Genomic DNA, 22,289 nt, shown 5'->3' with positions numbered 1-22,289 from the left:
ATATGAGCAGGATCATTGAGGAAAATAAGGTTAAGGCTCGCCATTTTCATTCGACTAAAAGATTCATTGATGATTTGTGTGCGATCAATGACGGTAAACTGTTTCAGTCTGTGTATAGAGATATCTATCCAGATGAGCTTGAACTCAAAATTGAGCACTCTGGTAATCATGCTTCTTTTTTAAACCTGGATATTACCATCAAAGACGGGATATTTATTTATAAGTTGTTTGATAAACGGGATGCATTTCCTTTTTCCATAGTCCGAATGCCACATAAAGATAGCAACTTGCCAGAATCGATTTTTTATTCTTCTTTTGTTGGTGAACTTCTCAGGATTGCTCGTTCTACGTTACTTTTCGAGGACTTGAAAGTTAAAGCCAAAGTTTTTATACAAAGAATGCGATGTCAAGGTGCTGAAAACGCAAAGTTAGATTGCAGTCTTCGACGGGTTATAGTTCGTCATTTTTCAGAATTTTCAAGATTTCAACTCTCTCAAGATTCACTCGTTCGCCAGCTCTTGCGGTGAGCGGTCACGGTGTACGGGGCTTCGAACCGGGTTATAGTCCGATTTTTTAAATTCTCATTCTTTCCCCACTCTTTCCATCTTATTCTTTGAACTGTAAAATGTGTGTGAGAGCCACAGGGTTGGATAGTGGCAATCCAATCCCAGTTCCTTCTCTTCTAGTACGCTTTCTTCAACGTTGTGGCAGAAACGTGTCAAAGGTGTGGCAACTTTGTCTAGTAGAAAGTATACTTCTTTTCTCATTGTAATTTTAGTTTCTTCGGCTGGTTCCGTGTTACGTTTTAGTTTATTTTATATTATTGCGCGCGTTTTATACTTTCAATAAACACATCTTTTTACTATCTTTTATCTGTGGTGGTGTCTAATTAACACTGCTTGGCCTACCTACACAACCCTATTTCCATCATATAGGAGGATATTTTCACAAATGGCCGAAATCCTGTGTAGGTCGAAAACTGAGGAACAGATAATGTGTTTTCTTGAAATATTTTTTTGACTCATATTGAGTTACTTCTTTCCATCTTAACTCATATTGAGTTACTTTCTTCCTCAAAGTCATTTTAGATCACTAGTTTTACATTGACGGATTTCTATGTCATCATATTTTCCTTTTCTACTCCAACCTGATTGATTTTCTGTGAATGTTCATTCTAGATTTTTGTTGTATTTGTATTGTCTTTTTGTTTTGTGGGTTTTTGTATTTATTGTTTCCATTTTGAGTAGTTGAAGGTTTTATACTTCTAGACTATATATACATTTTTTTCTCAATTACGCCTCCTCATTGAGACTTTTTTTTATTTAAAAACAAAGTATGCAATTTTTAGCAAACTAAATCAAAATACTCATAAAATGCTGAAAATTAAGAACATTTTAAGAAAATTTCTAGGCTTAAAATAAAGCCAAAATATTGAAAGCATCGGTTGGCTTCAAAACTTTTCGATGTTTTTATAAAAAAAGCGTGCGGACAACAAGATCTGCTATAGAAAATGGTCATACCGTGTCAATACAAATCGCAATGTCTTCGTATTGTTCATATTGGTTGTGCAGTTTGTTCAGGGCTTTATTTGAACCCAATATTTTGTCTTGATCAGTAATGAAAACGTTGTCATTATCTGTCTCACTCATCCCAAATCCAACGTTCTATAGAAGAAGACAATATTGAGTTTAAAAGGGTCTCTTTTTTCCGAACCAAAAGTGAGTTTATGTTTCTATCTTTTTTAGGATGGATGAGAGACTGAAAGTATTTGGAACAACGCACGTTGCTAAGTAAATGAAATGCTAACCGTTTCAACGCTGCCGAAAACAGAGGATACTTAGACTTGCCAATCAAAGAAAAACAAATGCGCATTATCCATGTACATCTGCATCATCTCCCCGGCAAAATGGTCCTCGAACAGTTGAACCCTGAATAGTTTCCCCCTAAATAGTTACCCCCAGACATTCCCCTAGAACAATTGCTTTCCATAAGAAAATTATCCCCGGACATTATATTGAAAAGGAGACATCGAATTAAACTTCAGCAATAAAATTATAGAAAAGTCCAGTCTCAAGTGATAAGTTGGAAATAAATTTAGATTCGTAATAATAGACGATACTGGACTATGGCTACTTTGCAAGGCTTTTACACAAGAAATTATACCAATAGGTTACGTAAAAAGCAATAGTGAAGTAACTGGAAAAAAGCTCTGAGTCATTTTGAATTCTCGCTGCGATTAAAAGAAGTCTAGTTTCACATACGACAAAACACAGCAGGGTTAAGAATTAGTAAGCAGTTGAAGCATTGCCTGTTCAATTTGCATCTACGGCAACATAGCGAGCTCCTTAAAAAGATAGTCCAAATATAACTCAGAAAAATATTGAATCTCGTCGCATCGGTTGAATTCAAAGTAAAATCCTCGCTAATTCGAACTCGGACGGGAAGTCAAATTTGTTTGAATTAAAGTGAGTTTTTTATGAGGGTTTTCTCTTAACGAATATCAGAAATTCGAATTCGAGTCCGATGTTGTTATCATTATCATTTACTGGATTGAAAATTTGGAAAACTGTAGAATAAATTTCAAAATTTTCAGAATCCTACCTCGTTAAGTGATCCGGTTCTAATCAGTTTCTTCGCTACGTTATCATCACCGAAGTTAATGGACATGTGTTTATTCTTCGATGACATCTCCAACAATTTACGTATCCTATCCAATTCATTACGTAATTGATCTCGTTCTTTAGTCACATCATCTGGTCCTGTTACGTCGTTGAGAACGGCCTTATTGGGTCCATCATCAGGGGTCGACGGATGGGGGTTATTATTTATAGGCACCATCGTGTCTAAGATAAGCATGGTGAGCTGATCTTGTTTTTCTATGTTGGTTACTAAATGTGATACCTAAAAAGATAATGGAAAACAGTAAGAAAACTTGATTATTCCAGAAACATGATATTATTCCCTTGAAGAGGACGTCGGTGTGAATTTTCAAAAAGTGATTTTCTCTACAGAGTGTGACAGCGTTAGACGCTTGATCTTTATGATATATTTTTTTTAATACAATTTGAATTAACATGCATTTCACTGCTTTCTGATTTTTCTTAGTAAATTCCAAAAAAAATTACGAAAAGTTGGAAAAGAAAACTGTAAATTCACAGTCCTATAAAGCTTATAAAATAATCTTCCCTAAACACACCCCTGTCTCACAGTCCCAGATGAACTTCTTCCCACAGTGGAGATGTGGAGTAAAAAAATGCACTGCTCAATTTTTCCATTGAACTTCAAATTCAAATGGGGATGGAAGCAATTTTCAAGTAGGGCTGGAATTATAGCGTAATAGCAGACAGGCCAGGTGCCTAAACTAATCTCAAAGCAATTCCAAAAGAAAGTTAATACTCAAGCGGCTAGCCAACATAATTTCACTCTCCAGATTTTGTCTTCAAACTTGATAAACAATAAATCTAATTCAAAATTTGGATCCGCATAATTCAGCCACAATATCTAAATTTCAACTGAAATCTCTCTTCCATTCCAAAAGATTTCTTCTGTAAAAAGGAACGAGTTTAGAGAGAATTTACTGTTAAAGTGAAATTCTACACAAGGAAATTGAAGTTCAATCATGGTGAAAAAAATCATATATATAGAAATCGAAAAATTTTCAAATCAAAAAAAAGTAAAAACGTATTGGCTACCAGCCATAATGAAACATTTTTTTCAGTACAAAATAACATTCAGGTTTTTCTAATCGACGTCAGAGCTGTGTTAGTTAGACAATAAAAACGAACGAAATTCTCAGTTTTTTAAGATTTTATGTTCCTAAAAACATTTATAAGAAAATGTTATTCTAAGAAATTGTTCTCGAATTCTCATTTAAACGGCTAAAAAAATTAAGGAAATCATCATAACTTTCACACACTAATTTCAATAATGCCCGAGACTTGCATTCCTAACATAAACCTAAAATTAGGCCTTCAAGCCTTTTGAGAAACTTGTTTGTGCTAAATTTAACTAGCTACAACAAGCTTTCCAAATTTAAAATATAAACGAATGAATTCTTATAAAAAACAAAATAAAACCCAACTTATTACGTTAGAAAACATCTAATAAAGATCATCAAACAACGTTATAGATGTGATAGGGAGAGATAGAAAGAGAAAGACTGACGCGACCTTAGCTTGATTGTAAATACAATTTAAGTCAGCTTTCTATAAATAGAAAATGACGAAACCATTGCTTTCTCTCTTGTTAAAAGTTGTCATAACCTAGATAGAGTGTTTAACTTTTAAAACCTTATAAACGTTAGGGGATAAAAAGTCACGGCCGTTATTTAAAAAGTGCGTGCACTGTAGACTTTACACTACTTTTTGTTAAAAAGAGGTTTTATAAGAACATCCAAAATTTTTAAAGCTTCCAGATGTTTCTTAGCTTTTTGAGTTTAGGCCTAAAAATTTTCTTGTTTTTATCAGGTTTTTAATCCAGGTGTTCTTAAATATGGTTTATTCTTATAAAAAACCTTGCAGTAATTTTCGGTTTCAAGAAAACTTGCGCGAGCCCTCGGGAATCGTTGGCGGAAGGGCAGGAGAAAGTGAGGGCTGAGATCAGATTTGATTACTCAAACCTTGTTTATAGCGTTTTAAACAATAACGCCTTACAGAAAATTTCCTTCATAAAACTAAACACACGATAGGGGAAAAGAGAAGGGGCGTGATGGTGTGTGTCATAACACGAGGGTGGAAATCAATGACGTCATGTTACTTCCTAGAAAATAAACCACAACACACTAAAAAAAGAGGGGGTTAGGTTTGGATGATGTCAAGCTGGCAGCTCTCGAAATGGCGTTCTCGAAATTATAAGAGAATAGAAAAAAAGAATGCGATAACGTTAGAGGTTTTGCTTTTAAATAAGAGTGATATCGTTTGCTTACTCATCAATTTTAAGTTATAAGCTTTTTCACATTGAATTGACACGGATGTGGAGCAAGATTGGTCAGGAAAAGAAAACAATTTTTTGCTTATATCTGCATAATATAACAATAGGCAGACACTGTCCTGATATAAAATATGTGTCTGATTTGAAACGGGAACACTTACGTAAAAAAAAACCTTTAAGTACAATGGATTTTCCGTATTCCATTGCGTAATGTGCAAAGGAATGGTTTCACTGTTACAATATTGTACACCATCGTTAAATTTAACCTTCTGATTTCCTGGCAAACTATTCGCGATTGGTATTGCGTTTGAGTCACCAAGACCACGTCAATTTGTATAAATTTCGACCAAGTTGAATGCAATTTTTTTTCAACGATAAAATAAAAATTCCTTTCAGAGCTGTTACGCTAAGTGCTCAACTATTGCGAAAAAACAAAAACAAGATCCTTTTAAATATTGATCAAGATCTGGAACTAAAATAATCTAACATGACCCATAATATAGGGAGAGGTACTTGTTTTTTTCCAAGAATTCCTACCGTAGTGTGAAACCAAATAGAGACTTGAGAGTTGAGAGTACCAAAATATGGAAATATCTTTTGAACAAAACAATTCAAAATCATAGACGAACCCCTGTTAAGAGTAATCAGTTTTTAATCAATCTCGTAATTTATATCTTCAATAAATTCTTTTTACCAGCAAACAAACAAAAATTAAAACTAAGATCGAAAAATTTCGGAGAAATATGAGATGCTACAAAGAAGTAAACAAATTCACATTCACATTGGTTAAAAAATTCCATAGCCATAGCCATAAGTTTGTGACCTCTTACGTGTCTGCCTTTTCTGCCTTGAAAAGGAACTAAAAGCCTTAAATTTGATAGCCTAAATCAGTTAGGTCCCGTCCCAAAGGATCTTCAAAAAGCCAGGATCATTTCAGGAGTATAACTGTTCAGCCGTTATTCTAAACCTCGGATTAATGAACTGGCTGTAAAGTATACGATGTTCGCCATATCCATAGAAGCACACATTGCTCATGATCAACTCCAGCAGGAATTGGTCGACAGAAAACAATTAATAAAATTCATTTGGTCCCGGAGTCAACAAAATATGAAGTTACACCACTCCTTGTATATTAACCAATCAAAGTGGCGAAGTAGAGTCACATGATACACAAAAAAATGCATCAGAGATAGAAATCAACATCACGAAAAAGGGATAATCTACAAATCTACAGTTTACAGATCAAACTAAATTAATTTGAAATTGGTTTGATACAGTTTTTCCTTCCAAAACTTTGAAATGAACTCATCAGCAAAGTCTAAATCTATAGCACACAGCGTTTTGATGACGTTCACCTAACGTTATAAATGGGCGTTATGGTCGTTAGTGGTAGTTTCATTTGTGTCACGCGTTTGCATTCTATCCTCAATTAGACTATGCTATAGTCTAAGACGAATCACTATCTAAGAAAAAAGCCCAAAGCCGAAAAAAATTCGCAAACAGGTTTTTTGCCGAAAAGAGTTTATAGTCGGTAGAGTTGCCAGTCTTCTTCGAAACTCTCCCGCCGATTTTTTTTCCGTGAACCGCTATAACGCCATACTACCATTTCTTACCGCCTTTACTATTACTGTAACGGACGATAACATCGTCTAATCCTCAATGTGTGGACTACATATCTACGTCAAACATTTCCTCAAAAACGAGTCTTGTAGTAATAAAAGCTTTTTTTCAGTATTGAGGTCGATAGCATCATCCATTCTTAGCACACAATATTATTTGTAAGTCCCTCATGATGGTGTAATGAAAATGCCAGTTTATTGGATTGCAGAGAATTATACAGCGAAACCTCTAATTAGCGGACACCATCGAGGAAAGGGGTTAGTGTCCGCTAATTAGAAGTGTCCGCCTTTTAGAAACTTTTGATCTCGGAGCTCCAATTTTGAAATTAGGCCATCCCAGGGTGTCGAAAATACAAAATTGGGGTCTAAAGTACTTATCTGCAGACACTAGGCCATAGAAGAGCTCGAGTGACTGGCAAGAGGTTAGATCGAGGTGGAGGGTACGGACTAACTTTGTCCTACCTAAATTCGTTGAACGGGTCAATGGAAAACTGGAAATTTGTAGAAATAATTTGAATAATAAGACTAATAAGTGCTTGAAATAAAAATATCTAAATTTTTTTTTTCAATTTTGGACCCGTTTGATATTCAATGTCCGCTAATTTGAGAGCTAAAATAGGGGTTTTGGCCATTTCATGCGAAAAAATTGTTCGCTAATCAGAGGGTCCGCTAATTGCGTGTCCGCCTTGTAGAAACTTTTTTATGAAGATTTGACTAGGAAACGGCCGGGGAAAATGAAATTGTCCGCTAATCAGAGGTGTCCGCCTTTTAGAGTGTCCGTTAATTAGAGGTTTTACTGTATTCATTTTCAAACCGTTTTAATTAATTGAATCTGCTACAACACGACATATTGAAAAGAAGGCAACAATCTATATTGGGTCTAAAATTTAGCTTTCATACTGGTCCAGGAATTTGATAGAAGTCAACTCTGGCAGTCATTGAGGTAGCACCTGTACTAATAAAAATTATTTACAAATACACCGCCTGTAATAGTCGTTGCATAGAAAGACTTTAGACCCGAGGACTTAATTGCCACTAGGTAGATCTGGAAGTGAATACTGACTGGACAGAGACAGTGAATTTGGAGAAATCTATCTCCACATTGCTAGTGTGTTGGAATTCACCAACTACTACACTACTGGCCAGTCTGTAGACAAGAATTCACTTCCAGCTCTACCTAGTTGCAATTGAGTCCTCGATTTCCGCATGGACCTGTAGCTCAATGGTAGAGAAAATGCCCGCGAATGGAATGGTTGGCATGGTTTTAAGTCTTGCCGGAGCCGTTGGTTTTCCAACGGTTCTGGTGGCTGGTCAGAAGCAACACGAGAGCGACTGTATTCACTTCATTGTAATACAAAGATCGAAATTCGTGATTATAATCATATTAACAATCATGACGTCATCTAGATATCAAAATTTTCTACAAATCCAAAACCTAATTAAAAAACAAGGTCTCTTGTCCCAAAACCACTCTTTTTCCCCTTTTCATTAGGTTACGGTCAGAGAAAACCCGAATTAAAACAAAATGTTTGAAATCAAAATATTAAAGGTTTTATACTGAACACATAAACTTCAAGAAATGATTCTCCAAAATGTTTGAGAGGAGGGAAGCATAAGAAAAACCTGTTTCTCTAAACGAATGATCAATCAAAATTTGATTTAAAAGAAAGAACCTTTTTTTAAAGATTGATTCATATGTTTCTAAAAGGTATGAGTCATGAACTAATACGAACAATTCAGCTTCGAAATTCGAAAGAAAGTTCTGACTAGAAAGCGGACCCAGGGACCTGTATTCGAAACCCTCATACCCCACCCTTGATCAGGATTTTTATTTCAAATAATTCCCAACAAAGATTTTGATTGTGATTGTGATTGAGAAACTTTCTCCAGGGTTTGTAAAACTCAGTGATTAGACCTCCCAAGTACTGTAGAACCCACTAACCATGGCAAAATTAAACAGGAAATTGTCCCAGTGAAAAGATACACAGATATTTCATTTCTATTTGAAAAACACACTTAACTACCCTAACTGGGAAAAGCTGGATTTCGTGAGCTAATCGCATCTAGCTGGATTTTTTCAAGCTGTAAGTATAAATGCAATCTTTTGAGCTATAAACAATAGATTTTGCATTCAGGATTCTTTCCGCATCTAGCTCCTGCATTTCACCTGACTGGGTTAACACATTTTACCAGGTCATTGATGGTCATTGACACACTTCTATCCAGACTCACCAGATTGACTTATAATTTATTGAAAAATCTCAAGATTTAAATGACAACAAAGAAGCTTTATCATACCTGTGAATGTAGTTGATTGCAAATTACTTTAGTTTCCTCAATTTCCATGTTGGATTCTTCAATTTCGGTCATCATTTCATGAATCTGTCTGGCAAGTTGGTACGAAATTTTCGCCTCATCGGTTCTCTGTTTCAAATAATCATCTCTTTCTTTCTTCAACGTGAAACGTAATTCCGTCAACTCGATAATTTTTGTTTGAAGGTCTTCAATTTCTAAATCTTTCTCGTCTAAGTTACTTTGGTAGAATTGTAATAATTGGTTAAGCCTCTCTTGTTGTTTGTCTCTGTCATCTTTAACCTATTTTTGTAGATCAGGAGATGATAGTTTTTATATAAGCATAATTAGATTTCGACTTCTCAAACAAGGGCTTCACGCTAGACTTCTCAGGGCGGGTCGTTGGCAAAAAAACATGAGGGCGAAGATGCATGATGTATCAAGCGCTATTATCTATAATATGAAAAAGCACACCAGGCAAAAAACACTGTTAAAGAAGTAAATAGTTGTCAAAGTTAGGCAAATATCTTGACTGTAACGTTTAAAAAAAGAAGCAATCATTGTTTCAATCAATCAAAGTTCCTATGGATAACATATTTCAAATATAATAAAAACAGAAATAGGTCATTGAAATTCTTTTCTATCAAATGTTTTGACGCTAACAAATGTTTTAAGAAAAAACCAGCGTCGCGTGTTCTCTCTGACAAAATCCTCATCCCCCCATAAGTAGGGTATCATTATAATCAAAAATCTGATTTCGTCAATTATATTCTTTTTTTATAGTCCATTAGTTTAATCTTCGTTAAGCACTTGAATTAAAATCAATGATGTTTGAATTGGATTTAGTTTTTTCTGTTTACAAGTTACCCCTTTTTAGAATTTTTCCCCATGCAAATAAGTAAGTGAGCGAACAAACGAACGAACGAACGAACGAACGAACGAACGAACGAACGAACGAACGAACGAACGAACGAATGGAGGGTATTTTGTTGTCTCATTCGGTAAACGACGTTTTCCAACGTTTGTCTTGTTGTTATATGGATGTTATAGAAAGAAAGACGGTGTCTTGACGTTATGTGTCAGTTAGGAAATGACTTACGGCCATGAGCTCTGTCAGTGTTATGTCCAATTCATCGATCAATTCTTCACATTTCTTTGCACTTTCACTCCACTCTTCAAGAACTTTGTCTCGCTCACTAATCAACGTCTCTCGATCATCCAAAAGGCGATTTTTCGGAGGAGAAGATGGCACTGGGTGCTTCGATTTGGAATTAATTGAAATTTTACGTAAGAAATTTGTAATGGTTTTGGTCGGCCGCACGTTATTGGGCGCTGTAGTTGATGCTCGAGATTCGTCGAGGTTTGAATTGACTGAAAGGATTGAGTTGTCAATTTGTTGTCTTGAGGCGATTGCACCTTTAAATGTTTTCAGCTGTTCTAAAGATTCCATTGACTTCTGACGTAACATTTGTCGTCTATTAACAAGCTCTGGGGTGGAGATACGACGCGTTTTCACTTGCTCTCCATCACTGTTAACATTTGTGATGGAACGTAAACGACGCGGAACAGCTGAAGCGCCAAACGAGTCTGCGCGACAAACACGAGAACTTTGATTAAGCGTATGACTGTACGTTCGTATGGCGTAACGAGGCGCCGGGGACGGCTTGTGGGTCCTGAAACTTGAGCTTTTGATTATCGGCATCTGGTCTGTAGATTTGTCAGTATCATTTGGTTCGTCTTCTTTTTCAATGCTAGAGCTTTTTTGACGCACAAATTTCATATGTTTGATATTACTCAAAGCTGAACGACGTTTACGTGTTGGGCTGGCTCTTGGCGGACTCCCACCTGGAAAAATGACAAGGTAAAATTAACATTATTTTTCACTTTCTACAAGGGAGATTAATAAAAAAAGATAAAATGAAGATGAAGAAGATGAAATTTTAATCCCTTGCTGCTAGAAAGCTCATTTGTAATGCAAAGGTACTTTCTTATTTCAGCAATATGATCCTTTTTCACATAGAATTTTTGCATCAAAGACTGTAATGTCTAGAAGTCTCGTACCATTGAAGTGAAAAAATCACTTCTCGTCATCAGCACACTGAAGGCACCAAGAAAACTGAATTGGCAGAGGAAATATTTTTTCAATACAAAGAAACTCCTTTTTTCTAGTAGTTATTCGGTTATCATCCAGAAAAAAATTAACATTCTAGACGAAAAAAATAAATAGCACGAACACAGATATTTACAAAGTTTTCTTGCTCGCTGTTTTTCCTGTTTTTATCACTTTTCGAAAATCTTCTCATCTTAACGGAGATAAAAAATAAATGATACCCTTTCTTTCATTGCAACAAAAACATTTTTGAACTAACTAGAAAAATACACCATCCCACTGCGTGAAATATGCCATAGGGATTAAGAAGGTATTTCCCAACCCTGAAAGTACAAGGGTAGTTTTTTTTACGCCGCATGGAAGGATAAGCATTCGGAAAAACAACTTCTTTTTTAAACATCCTAAGGTAGAAAATGATATGAGATAAAAAAGACTAAGAAACAGATTCGAACAAGTGATGTTGTTTGTCCGTTGACGATAAGTCAAGTTGAGATGGTTAGAGTTTATGACATTTTATGACACAATAATGTTTTATACAGAAGCAGCAAAAAGAGCCCGGGAGTTTTTTGGTGCTTCTATATGCTTACGTATAAAAACATTATGTCATAAATACCATGAATAATAGTAAAGTAAGTATATTCATCTGGTGGCTGTCGGGGGAACCAGGACTTAAGGGCCTATCCCCTTTTCTATTCGCGCTAGACCTGAGAGATGGAATGCTGAGGTGGAGCACCACATCTACTACCTTGGTAATTGTATATTTCAACACCCCGAGTCATAACCAGGTGGAGCCCTAGCTCCGAACAAAAATTGGCAAAAAAATGTACTGAAATGTAGTTAAAGTGCCGTACGAATTCATCCCTATTCGAAATTGAGTGAAACCAAACTCTAAAACTACCCAAACGAGCGTTTTTGAGCTGAAAACAATAGATTTTCTAGATCATTTTCTATGTGATTTCGAGTTGTGTAGTGGTCAAATTCAAAGAAGGGCGTCTCCCTTGGGAAGTAAAAATGTGCGAAAAAAAACAACATTCTTGGCTCAGCCGTATCATACGAGCCTCAGATTTCCCTCGAGATTCATCAAAAAGGAAGTTATTTTGACAATCGTTTCGTAAAGACCGGATTCCACCTATGCGCACTGCAATCGCACCGTTTGGCTTCAATCTTTTTTGCTTGGAAAAAAGATTACGCCATAAAAATGAAGCGCACGTTCGAAAAAAAAGTTGAATACATTTCAACTTTTTTCAACCGTTACGTCCAGATCGTGCCAATGGAATTGATTCGTTTTTCTTTTGACCTATAGCGTGGAAGCTTTGCCAGATAAAGTGTGATCGCAGCACGCGCAAGTGGAGATCGGCCTTAAGACCTTCACCTGTTTTGATGAATGAAAGTGTTCGACCAGAAACGTCAACAAAAGAATCATTTTCAATCTCCTCTTTTTCCCCTTCTTCTTCGTGCTGTTGATCACGTGACATGTTTCTCCCTCATTGATTGGCTAAGAGCAATCGATCTATAACGAGAGTAAGAGAAATAACATAGAAAGTTAAGATCAAACCGAAAAGTTATTAATTTCGGTCAGAAATAGGATAAAAGGCCAGAATCTTTTTGTAAATTTTGCTAAAAAATACTAAGCTCATAAATTATCAATGGGTCAGCGAACATCAGCAAAACTTGCCTAAAACAAAACTCCCCCTATCCATATTAATTGATTGGTTGATTTCAGAGTTTCTTCACAAAAAAAGCACAGGATTGCTACGTTTTCAAAGTAAATGATCTGACACAAGAACATCACTATCAGCTCTGTAAAACATTACCTTAATTCTAACTAATGCCAGACTAACTAACAGCATCAATGATATATAACATACACAAGCCAAACACAAAAAACATATACATTTTTCGCTTAAATATTTACTTAATCTGCAACACATACTCTTTTTATAAGAAACAGTTTTTCGGCACTTTTAGCTTCAAATTGATTTTAAAATAACTAAGGTACTATATAAGTTTTGCACCAATTTTTATACTTTCTTTGATAGCTGAATTGTTTGAAATCCAACAGTTCCACGCTCGGTTTTGTTCTTATTATTTGACTATTTCAAGACCCATTATTCTTATAAATTGTTCTTATACTGTAGATAAAGATTGTAAGTGTTTAAAAAGCAAACAAGATTTGTAAAGACGAGGGATTAAAGCTTTCGAAATGATTGTCAATAAGTGGACTGGCTATCTGCGTGTACAATATACCCTCGAATATACCGGTATTCATATGAAACTTGATTGACATAAAATGACTACTTATCGGCCCTTTTATCACCGGTCATAATTTAGCTCCAGACCCTTTTACGCCGGCTCTCGCCAGCGACGAAAAAATAACGCCAATATAGCCGTTGGTTTTTATCGCCCTTCTTTAATAGTGACGTCCTTTTAATCTTACCTATGACGTGTTTTTTCGACGAATTTCATAACGTCAAAATCAGTTTTTTGCTGATATCTTAAAATCGGCTTAATCTAAATTTTTGACCTAACACTTTCCATAACCATCTCGTTAATACGATTCTTTTGAGCTATATGCGAGCAAAGAATATTTCTTTGATGTGAGAGTTAAGTAACAATGAGAAGCGGTGGAAAAATCGGGGAATAAGTTTTGAACTTTCCTTAACTCCTTAACCTTCTACTGAATGAACATTCTGAGCAATATAAATTGACAATAGAGCAAGGTTTAACCTACCAGAAGAGAGAAAACCAGTGTTATTCATCAGCAATCCGATATAAAATGCCGGCCTCACTACAGAACTTTCTATCAGTGACTTTGACCTAAAGATATAAGAATGAAGAAAAGTTTTTATCGAATATTGTAGTTTGTGCATCTCGAGAAACTATTTGTTAGACAAATGGTAAATGAATCTCATAGGCATAAGATCCATATGTTAGATCGATTATTGAACACAAACAAAAATGATAGATGTTTAAGTGAAAAACCTTCATATCTTGTACACACCCAAAATTTATGTTCCGGAAAACTTCCCTGGTAATCGAACCAAAATTCAGTCGAACGGTTAAAGGCATTTGATTGAGCTTTGTGTAATTCTTATAAAACATAGCATCTACGTTTTGTTTATCTAAATGTAAACAATGACTGAGACAGCTCAAAAAAGGAGGCATCATATTAAAATTCTGTCTTTAATATTTGTACAATTTTGTATCATGTTTGCAATTTGATGCCACTTGTGCTGACGTCATCAGAAACCACGTGTCAGTTGGTTAACCGTAAAGAATTTGGAGTTTTGGTGGTTTTAATTATGTCTTGTGTGAGTCAGCTATTAGAACCATCATTTGACTGCGTGTTATAAAAGCTGGCTCTTTCACATGGGCTTACCAGCCTTGAGGTCCAATCATTTGTTATTAATAACACCCCTGTGTCACAGACCCGCTGGGACCTCAGTCCCGCTGGAAAATTAAGCAAAAATTTAGTCACGGTGGGAAAATACCCTTGAATTTCAGTCCCATTGGGAAATTGACCTTAATTTCATCCCAAATCGAAATTTCATGTTTAAAAATTGCACTTCAAAACCACTGGGTTATGTAATATTGGAACAGTAGAATTTCTATCCCCATTAGAATTTTTATCCATTAGAATTTCCACCGGGTCTGTGAGACAGGGATGTTCAATACTATGGAAGCGATTAGGATGGTGCAATACACCTAACATTTATGGTTTTCGTCCGACTTTAGTAAATTAGAACCCAATCTTCAAAAGGGTTGAAAGGTCTGTTGTTGGGACTATATAGGCCATTTCACAGTCGCAAAGCGTAATGGGTAATCAGGACCACTGCGTGCTAATAACGACTTACTATTGGTCCAAAGTTTTGAACAAAATTGAAGATTTTTGCGTCTAGCCAACGGGAAGCCGTAATGGAGGCGCAATCAGCCCTGATTACCCACGATCCATTTCGACTGTGAAATGGCCTATAACGGAATGGCGATGATGAAAGTATTTTAAAGTCCTTTATCTTACCAATAAGCATCAAAGTTAAAGGTGAGAAATAAATCCTTTCCAGTCTCATCAGCCAATCGGAGCATCAATGTCGGATCCATACCATCAAGTAGTCAAACAATATATTGACAGTGGATATAATTCATGTACAAAGTCTGGTTTGGTTATAGGTTATAGGCATCAGCTTCATGGTTGTATGGTTAGTTGTCCAGCGCTGTTAGTTTTATTGTTATAAACGGTATTCGACAGGGTTTGGTATGTGATACCAATTTTTTTTTTTTTTTGACTCAATCTTCTTTCTCAGAATAATATTTGGTTTATTTTTATTTTGGAACTATAAAAAGTAAAGAAGACAATTTACAGTGATTGTGTTATGGATTCTAATTCTAAGTGGTAATGGGTCAACAAATCATAAAATAATTTTTCAAATAAAAAGATTAAAAATCCATAAAATCCGAAGAAAAACCCAAAAGGATTTTAAAATTCTACCCTAGAAAAATTCCAGACTCGCAAAAAATGTCATATTTAGCAATAGGGGTAATCTTTGAAGATCTTTTACAACCCAAAATAATCCCGAGAATATCCTTTCCTATTATTTGAAACTTTCATACAACACCCGAAATTTTCATCCCCGGCTGTGGGGGCTCGGGGCTGTCAGACAGGGTTACCATACACTTTACTAGGAGTTAAACCCCTCCCCTCGATTTTCGCTAAATTTCACAAATTGTTCTATCAAAACTTTATATTTTATCATTAAAAGAAAATTAAAAAATATAAATGCAGTGATTAATTTGATTAGGTAAAAAAATAGATGAATCAATACCCTGTACAAAAAGATTTTTTACAAAATAAATTAACTACAAAATTCTTATAAATCTTTTATTTCTAATGTTTGCATATCTATTTTCAAAATTACTACTAAATATTTTCAAAGAATATATTATTTGGGGAATCAACACTAACATAATACACCTTTCCCGAATTGTTTGGTATTTTTGGAAGATCTTCAAACCATATTAAAAACAATATATTTGTATTTCTGCTATAAAGTCAAGTGCATGCTGAAAATTTGAGCTCAAAAGCTTTTTTCTATCAATTTTTATGACTGTTTTTGTTCACGGTGAAGTCCCTTATAAAAATTAAAACATACAGCCCGGCCTCGTTTCCATGTAATTCTATTGTTTATAAAGAAATTTCAAATCAAAATAACTCAAGAACCGGAAGTGCTTTTTTCATAATTCTTTTTTTATTTGTTTAGTTTTGCGACATATAATTTTGTGAAACTAAATAGACACATCCAAACATTAAAACAAAAAAGTCAAAAAGCCTAAATAACAATTCGGGATAGGTGTATTCACCAAAATCCAAAATTCAAAATTCAATTGATCTTTGAATTCTAAAGTCCAAGAGAATTAGTACATGATCTAATTACGCTGACAGAGTGCACACTTAAAGCGAGTAGACTTTAGGAATCTTTTGTCTCATTAATCAATAGTTGATGTTAACACAAATGACATTTTGATTGACAAAAATTTCGGAAAATTCGTAAATGCATCGATAAATTTCTCTACTAAAATGAGTGTTAACAAGATTGATAATAATAAATACAGTGAGGTGCATAAGGTAGAAGGTAAAAATTAAAAACAGTACACGTTTTTTTATATGAACATCCAAAATTTTTGAAGCCTTCGGATGTTCTTAACTTTTTGAGTCTTAAGCCTAAAATGTTCTAAAACCTGTTCTTATTTTGACCATTTTGTGAGTACTTCTGGCTATTTTCCTAAGAAAAAGGGTGTTTTGAGACCACAGAGCCTTAAAATGTACTTAACTTGTTCTTAACATTGTGGCCATCGAAGCCCTATGTTCTTATATAGTTTGTTCTTATAAAAAACATGTACTTGCTTTATCCAAAAGGCCAATCGTATAATCTGAATCAACATTCCAAAGGGCAGACTTACGCAATCCTAAAAATATTTAGTTTTACTTAATTTAAGTGCCCAAGTCACTGTATATTAGAAACCTGGTGTCCAATCAAAAGAGACGTAATATAAGGAATATGAAAGGTTACTAATAATATGCATTATACGCAAGTATGTTGATGATGGGGATTTTTAAGTATAAATCCTGTTCTACTGGTGCTTGGTGTGGTGTAATGTAATAAAGAGTGAATATGAATTTATCCAATGCTTTCGTCAAGATCCCCATATTGAGTTGTTATAATTGTGATTCCTAAGGGTCAAAGCTTTTTGGAACCGAGTACATTAAAAAAATCCTTAGGGGTTAAAAGTGATATCAAAATGGGTGTTGCTTTTTTTTCGAGTTCATCTCCTTGTGAAATTAAGGGAAAGTGACTCGAAACATTCCTTTGCGTGGTGAAACGTTGTAAAATGTTAAATCTGAATTAACATTCAATGCTGTCATCGGGTAGTTGCTGCTCTCCTTGGTCACCATCGTCGGTCTTTGAAAGTAACGGTTTTGATAGATCTGGATTGGTGGGTTTAGAATCTAAAATGACAGAGATATTCTAAATCTTCACATAGGGTAAAAACACATCCGCAGTTGTGGATAAAAAGGTGGTTCCGAAAAATGACTGAAGGTTTGATTTCCATCTTTATAAGGAGAATATCTTTTCAGAATCTGTGAAATCTGAGTCAAAAATTGTTTTAATTTGTTCTTAGGTTTTGACAATCATAAAAATTACAAAGGTTTAAAGCACTTAGTGTATCACAGAAGTGATCTTTAAAGGAATTATCTAACGATAGAATACAGGGTTGTTGAAAATAACCCGTCAAATAAAACAGAAGAATAATTAAACTCATCCATACGGCAGAAAGGTCGATATAAAGCACTGTGTCTGTTGTCAAATTTGCTGAAAGTCGCTTAAATTCACTATGCAAAAAAATGGGCCTATCCTGAGAAAAGCTCGTAACAGACGAACGAACGGACGAACAAAGGTTAAATTAAAGGACCTCCAAGGTAGGTCCAAAAAAGACCTACTCCGTCAAACACTTTCTTTGAGTGCAGGAAACACAATGTCGTTCAAAATTTAAACGTGGTATATTCGTAACCAAATCCTTTTCATACGCCCTTCAACGCAAAGGTTGAAAAACGATGTATATAGAACGATAAACAAAGTACTTACCATTAGAAAATTTCTCTTTAATCCAATTCCAGAATTTAGGTCCATAGACCCAAAAGATTCGTATGGTCACCAAAATAAAGGGTAGCAAAATCAAAACATTGATCAGATTTCTGAAAACTTTATGTCGATTAGGTGCAAATCCACGCATCATCAGACAAAGCATTGAGACGACGGTCAAATTGGATAAAATGAAGATGTCATAATAATTCATCAACGGTTTATCATAAGGTTCATTGAAAGTGAAGACGACACATACAAGGAGACATAACAAACATTTCCATGTACTAGACTCAGCATCAATTGGTACAAAGGTGTTTAAACCAAGAAGAACTACTCTTGAAGTGTAGTAAAACGAAATGAAATAAAGTTGATCATCACGATAACAATAATTGAAATACTTGAAGAATGTGGTCAAACGACGGAATGGATTCTGTCCCCACAGTGGCCGCAATGCAACCAATTTGTAATGGAAGAAAAGAACGATAGGAAAACCAAGGACAATGAAGAAGCCAACAATGATGGCAACGACTGCAAATCCAATATGGTATCCTTTAAAAGAAAATTTTGTGTGATTGATTACGTGATATGTCATAAAAGTTATTGTTGATTTATAAACCGCTTGACTTCAATCTCACCTACTCATCTGTGATGAACGGAGCCTTCTGGATTTTGACATTTAAATTCATAGAATGTATGCCTGTTGTTTGGAGTTTCATAATGTAAGCTTCTGGAGGTATTGAATAAGTTCCCAAACTGCGAAGGCCGTAATCGGGTTCATGACTACAATAATAAACTTTTAAACTCTCCATAACAGGAACAATTTTTACCCTTTCCCCTTCGGTTTTCGAGCTATAGAGAGTCAACCTTAAATGCATCAAAATGTCATACCTTTTAAATATTCGACATCACCTTGTATCCAGACGTTTAGTTTGTTTGGCTCATCGGGATCAAGTTTCGCTCTGTTTAGCAGTTGGAAAGTGATACGTGTGAAATCTGAATAAGCCAACACGCTTATGATGGTAAAGGACTTCATGTAGTTGACATTTGCGAATCTGCTGTTTGGATCCCTGGCTAGGTATCCAATCACGACTAAGATGAGAATCATAATGGTCGGGAAAAGATAATTAAACAATGCTTTCCATAGGTTATCAAAACCGTCAATAAAACAAAAAGCTGGTATGAAACCCCCGGTTGAATCCATGTTGATTATACCAGTAATTAACTTCATTGGGTACCAATATTCAAAGGAGGACGGGGGTAACAGTACGATTGTTTGACAATAGTATATAAAGCCATTCAAATAGTTTGAGTAAATATCAATATCGAGCCATATAATGACAGCGTCTACCATGACAAAGAAAACAATAGTCGCAATAATCACCCAGATCCAGTTCCATTTAGAATAGCGTGAAAAAACTTCGTTCTTACATTTGACGCATTCCTCTTTTCCTAAAGCTACAGACCAACCATGAAGGCAGCGCCCACAGATCTTAGAATTTTGGTCTCGACTTGGTCTACACTGGTTTGGTTTGGTTTGATCATATCGGCAATCATAGCCTGTGATCGATACACCTCCTTTACAGTCATTACAATAGCCAGGAGGGCAAGTCACTGTTATCTCAGCATCTCTAATAAACGCTTTTTGATCTCTGTACGCCCATCTATTTTTGTAAAAATAAATATCCCCTCTATAACAAAAGGCGATCCCTTTGTCCTGGTTTTTCTGCATTAAACATTGGCACCGATTCTTCTTAAGGGTATATCCAAAATAACAAGGTTTTAATTGACGATCTGTTAAAGTTTTGTACACAACTTTGTTCCATGCTAACGAAATAGTAACGTCATAGTAACAATATTTACCGTATTTACCGTCAATTTTTGGTTGGTTGTTACCGAGAAGTGTTAATGAGATTGTATCATCCTCCGTAACGATGAATCGAGGATTGGTTTCTACTGATACGTTGCATTGTTTATGTGAGTGATTTTTATGGATGATGACGTTAATTTGCTCACTGACATGGTTTCCACGTTGGTCAAGAAGAATGATACTTGGATGAAACATTGTGCCTGGTGGTTGATGCCATTGTAAATCATTGATATGGATTTCGACAGCTCTGGTGATGATTTGTGTACGGTTTTTAGGACGGAAATTGAAATTTTTCCAATGTAATAAAGTATCATTGATGCCAATGCTGGTAACATTGCATGCTGCTAGTGAGGAGATGAATATACTGTCACCATTGATTTTGGCATAATTGTCTGTAAACGATACTTTGCCTTCAAATGATTGTATGTTATCTTCAAACGTCGTCACGGTTTCGCCAGCATATTGAAAGAAACATCTATCAAATTTCAAAGCATTGACTAAATTGTGATCTAATGGTGGTCCAGATGATTCAATATAAATAGCACCTCCACGACGCCAAGCTGTATTATTTTTGAAGGTCAATTCAGTACTGTTGTAAAGGAATAAAAAAGAATTGCCATACATTGAGATCGCACCACCATTCTCTCCTTTGTTACGATCAAACAAAGCTGTCCCTGGAAAATGGAGATGACTGCAATCAAGAACAAAAGCATTGTTCATATTTTCTTTGAATAAATTAGAACCATAGCAATAGAGTTTACTCTCAAAGGCATATATAGCACCTTGGCCCCCTGTACCATTAAATGTGCTACCGAAGTTATTCATAGTATCCATATTGTTAAAAATCACAAAAATACGTTCCAAATTAATTGCTGATCCAATATTTGCCATATTGTGTGTGAACTGAGTACCAGCGATTGTAATAGTTCGCAAATCTTTGATAGAGTCTAACGAAATATGCTTCTGGAACATTGCGCCACCAATTTCAGCAGAATTGTTGATAAACCTGCATTGATGGATTTCGACCTTGTTTTCAAAATCCTCTCTTTGTGTACTGGTGACAAATAAGCCTCCGCCTGATAGATTTGCATTGTTATTGGTGAAATTAGTGTTAACCATATTGATGGTATTGTAAGAGCTTTCATTGCGAAAACGTGCATATACAGCACCTCCCCAAGCAGCTTTATTTCCTTCAAACCAACAATTTAAAATGTCTACTGTAACATGATTGACATTTAAAAAGAACAAACTTAGGGCACCACCACGTCCAAATCCAATATGTCCTTCAGCCATTCCAGAGCCAGTTGGACTGGCAGATACGTTGTCAGCAGTGTTATACAAGAAATGTGAATGTTGTAATGAAATTGATGGTGTGTTTATCTCCTGTTTACGAAGTTCAATATATATTCCGCCACCTGAGGCATAGCCAGGAATCACTTTTTGAGTGCTCGGAGTTTTCAGCTGTACAAGTTCATTATGTTCTATAATGATATTATCAAACTTAATCTCCCCTTGAACATTAAACAATGCAGTTGCATATCCGTGACTGCCATTGAAAGATACTCCAGTCATTGAAATGTCGGTAACTTCTTTAAAATAAATTGCAGACCAGATATTGATAGGTTTCTTAAAGTCAGGGTGAGTTACGAAGGACGGCATCGGATGACCGCATTCTTCAAATTTGATATTCGAAATACGAACTGATTTGACATTTTGGAAGTTGAATCCAGATTTCTGATTTTCATTACCAAAACAAGGTACACGAAATGTTTTGGAAGGTGGATAGCTGGATATACTGATATTGGATACTTTGCTAATGGATATGACACTTCCCAGTATTGAGCTTGTAAGATCTTTCCATATGCGAATACATGTGTTATCAGTAAATGGGAAAGATGCTAAATTCTTCAAAGATCCACATTGATAATGTCCCTGATTGTCTTTCTTGCACCCATCATTTGGTTGCTTTCCAACATCAATGATTGTAATGTATGCAGAGTCGCCAAGGATAAATTGTACTGATGAAAGCAATACAAGACCAGCAAAAAACATCCCAATGAAACTTGATGCCATTTTTTTATCAATTTTTTATATCTTTTATGTGTTTTTCTTTTTGTTATTGTCATCTGAAAATAAGAGAAAATTAAAATTATGGCCTATTAGTATTATTTATAGCAATCAAAGAATTTGTTTTAATATAAATTTCAGTCAAAAATTTGTCAAGGTTTTTCCATGGATGATGAAAATATGAAAGGATAACAAAGTTTGAAAGAATATGAATGAAAGAAACACAGTAAAAAGAAAATTTATATTGTATGCTTGACAACTATAGA

General features: G+C 35.3%; 2 protein-coding genes across 4 annotated transcripts in view; both read right to left on the bottom strand.

The window, feature by feature from the left end:
• LOC136799652 (uncharacterized) overlaps positions 1-15,283 on the bottom strand; it is a 28,455-nt gene extending 13,172 nt beyond the window's left edge. The window contains exons 1-7 of one of the 3 annotated variants that reach the window (XM_067056368.1): positions 14,969-15,283; positions 13,682-13,767; positions 12,323-12,460; positions 9,940-10,685; positions 8,847-9,143; positions 2,602-2,901; positions 1,521-1,664 (exon numbers count right to left, since the gene is read on the bottom strand). In XM_067056368.1, coding sequence (XP_066912469.1) covers positions 1,521-1,664; positions 2,602-2,901; positions 8,847-9,143; positions 9,940-10,685; positions 12,323-12,425 — 1,590 coding nt within the window. In that variant the 5' untranslated portion in view covers positions 12,426-12,460; positions 13,682-13,767; positions 14,969-15,283. Of the gene's footprint in view, positions 1-1,520; positions 1,665-2,601; positions 2,902-8,846; positions 9,144-9,939; positions 10,686-12,322; positions 12,461-12,625; positions 12,833-13,681; positions 13,768-14,968 lie in introns of those variants that run through there. The other 2 variants (XM_067056370.1, XM_067056369.1) reach the window with 2 other exon arrangements.
• A 1,975-nt stretch (positions 15,284-17,258) lies between these two features.
• On the bottom strand, positions 17,259-22,081 carry LOC136799651 (uncharacterized). Its single transcript, XM_067056367.1, has 3 exons — positions 18,978-22,081; positions 18,090-18,638; positions 17,259-17,452 (listed from the first exon to the last, which is right to left on the bottom strand). The coding sequence occupies exons 1-3, from the start codon at positions 22,027-22,029 to the stop codon at positions 17,349-17,351; spliced, it is 3,705 nt and encodes a 1,234-aa protein (XP_066912468.1). The 5' UTR covers positions 22,030-22,081; the 3' UTR covers positions 17,259-17,348.
• Between the last annotated feature and the right edge of the window lie 208 nt (positions 22,082-22,289).

This window comes from Clytia hemisphaerica, unplaced genomic scaffold (genome assembly GCF_902728285.1).
Source record: "Clytia hemisphaerica strain Z4C2 unplaced genomic scaffold, Clytia hemisphaerica genome assembly, whole genome shotgun sequence".
In the NCBI taxonomy this organism is placed as follows: Eukaryota; Metazoa; Cnidaria; class Hydrozoa; order Leptothecata; family Clytiidae; genus Clytia; species Clytia hemisphaerica.
Note: the sequence above shows the minus strand (reverse complement) of the source record. Positions and strands in the feature narration are given on the sequence as shown.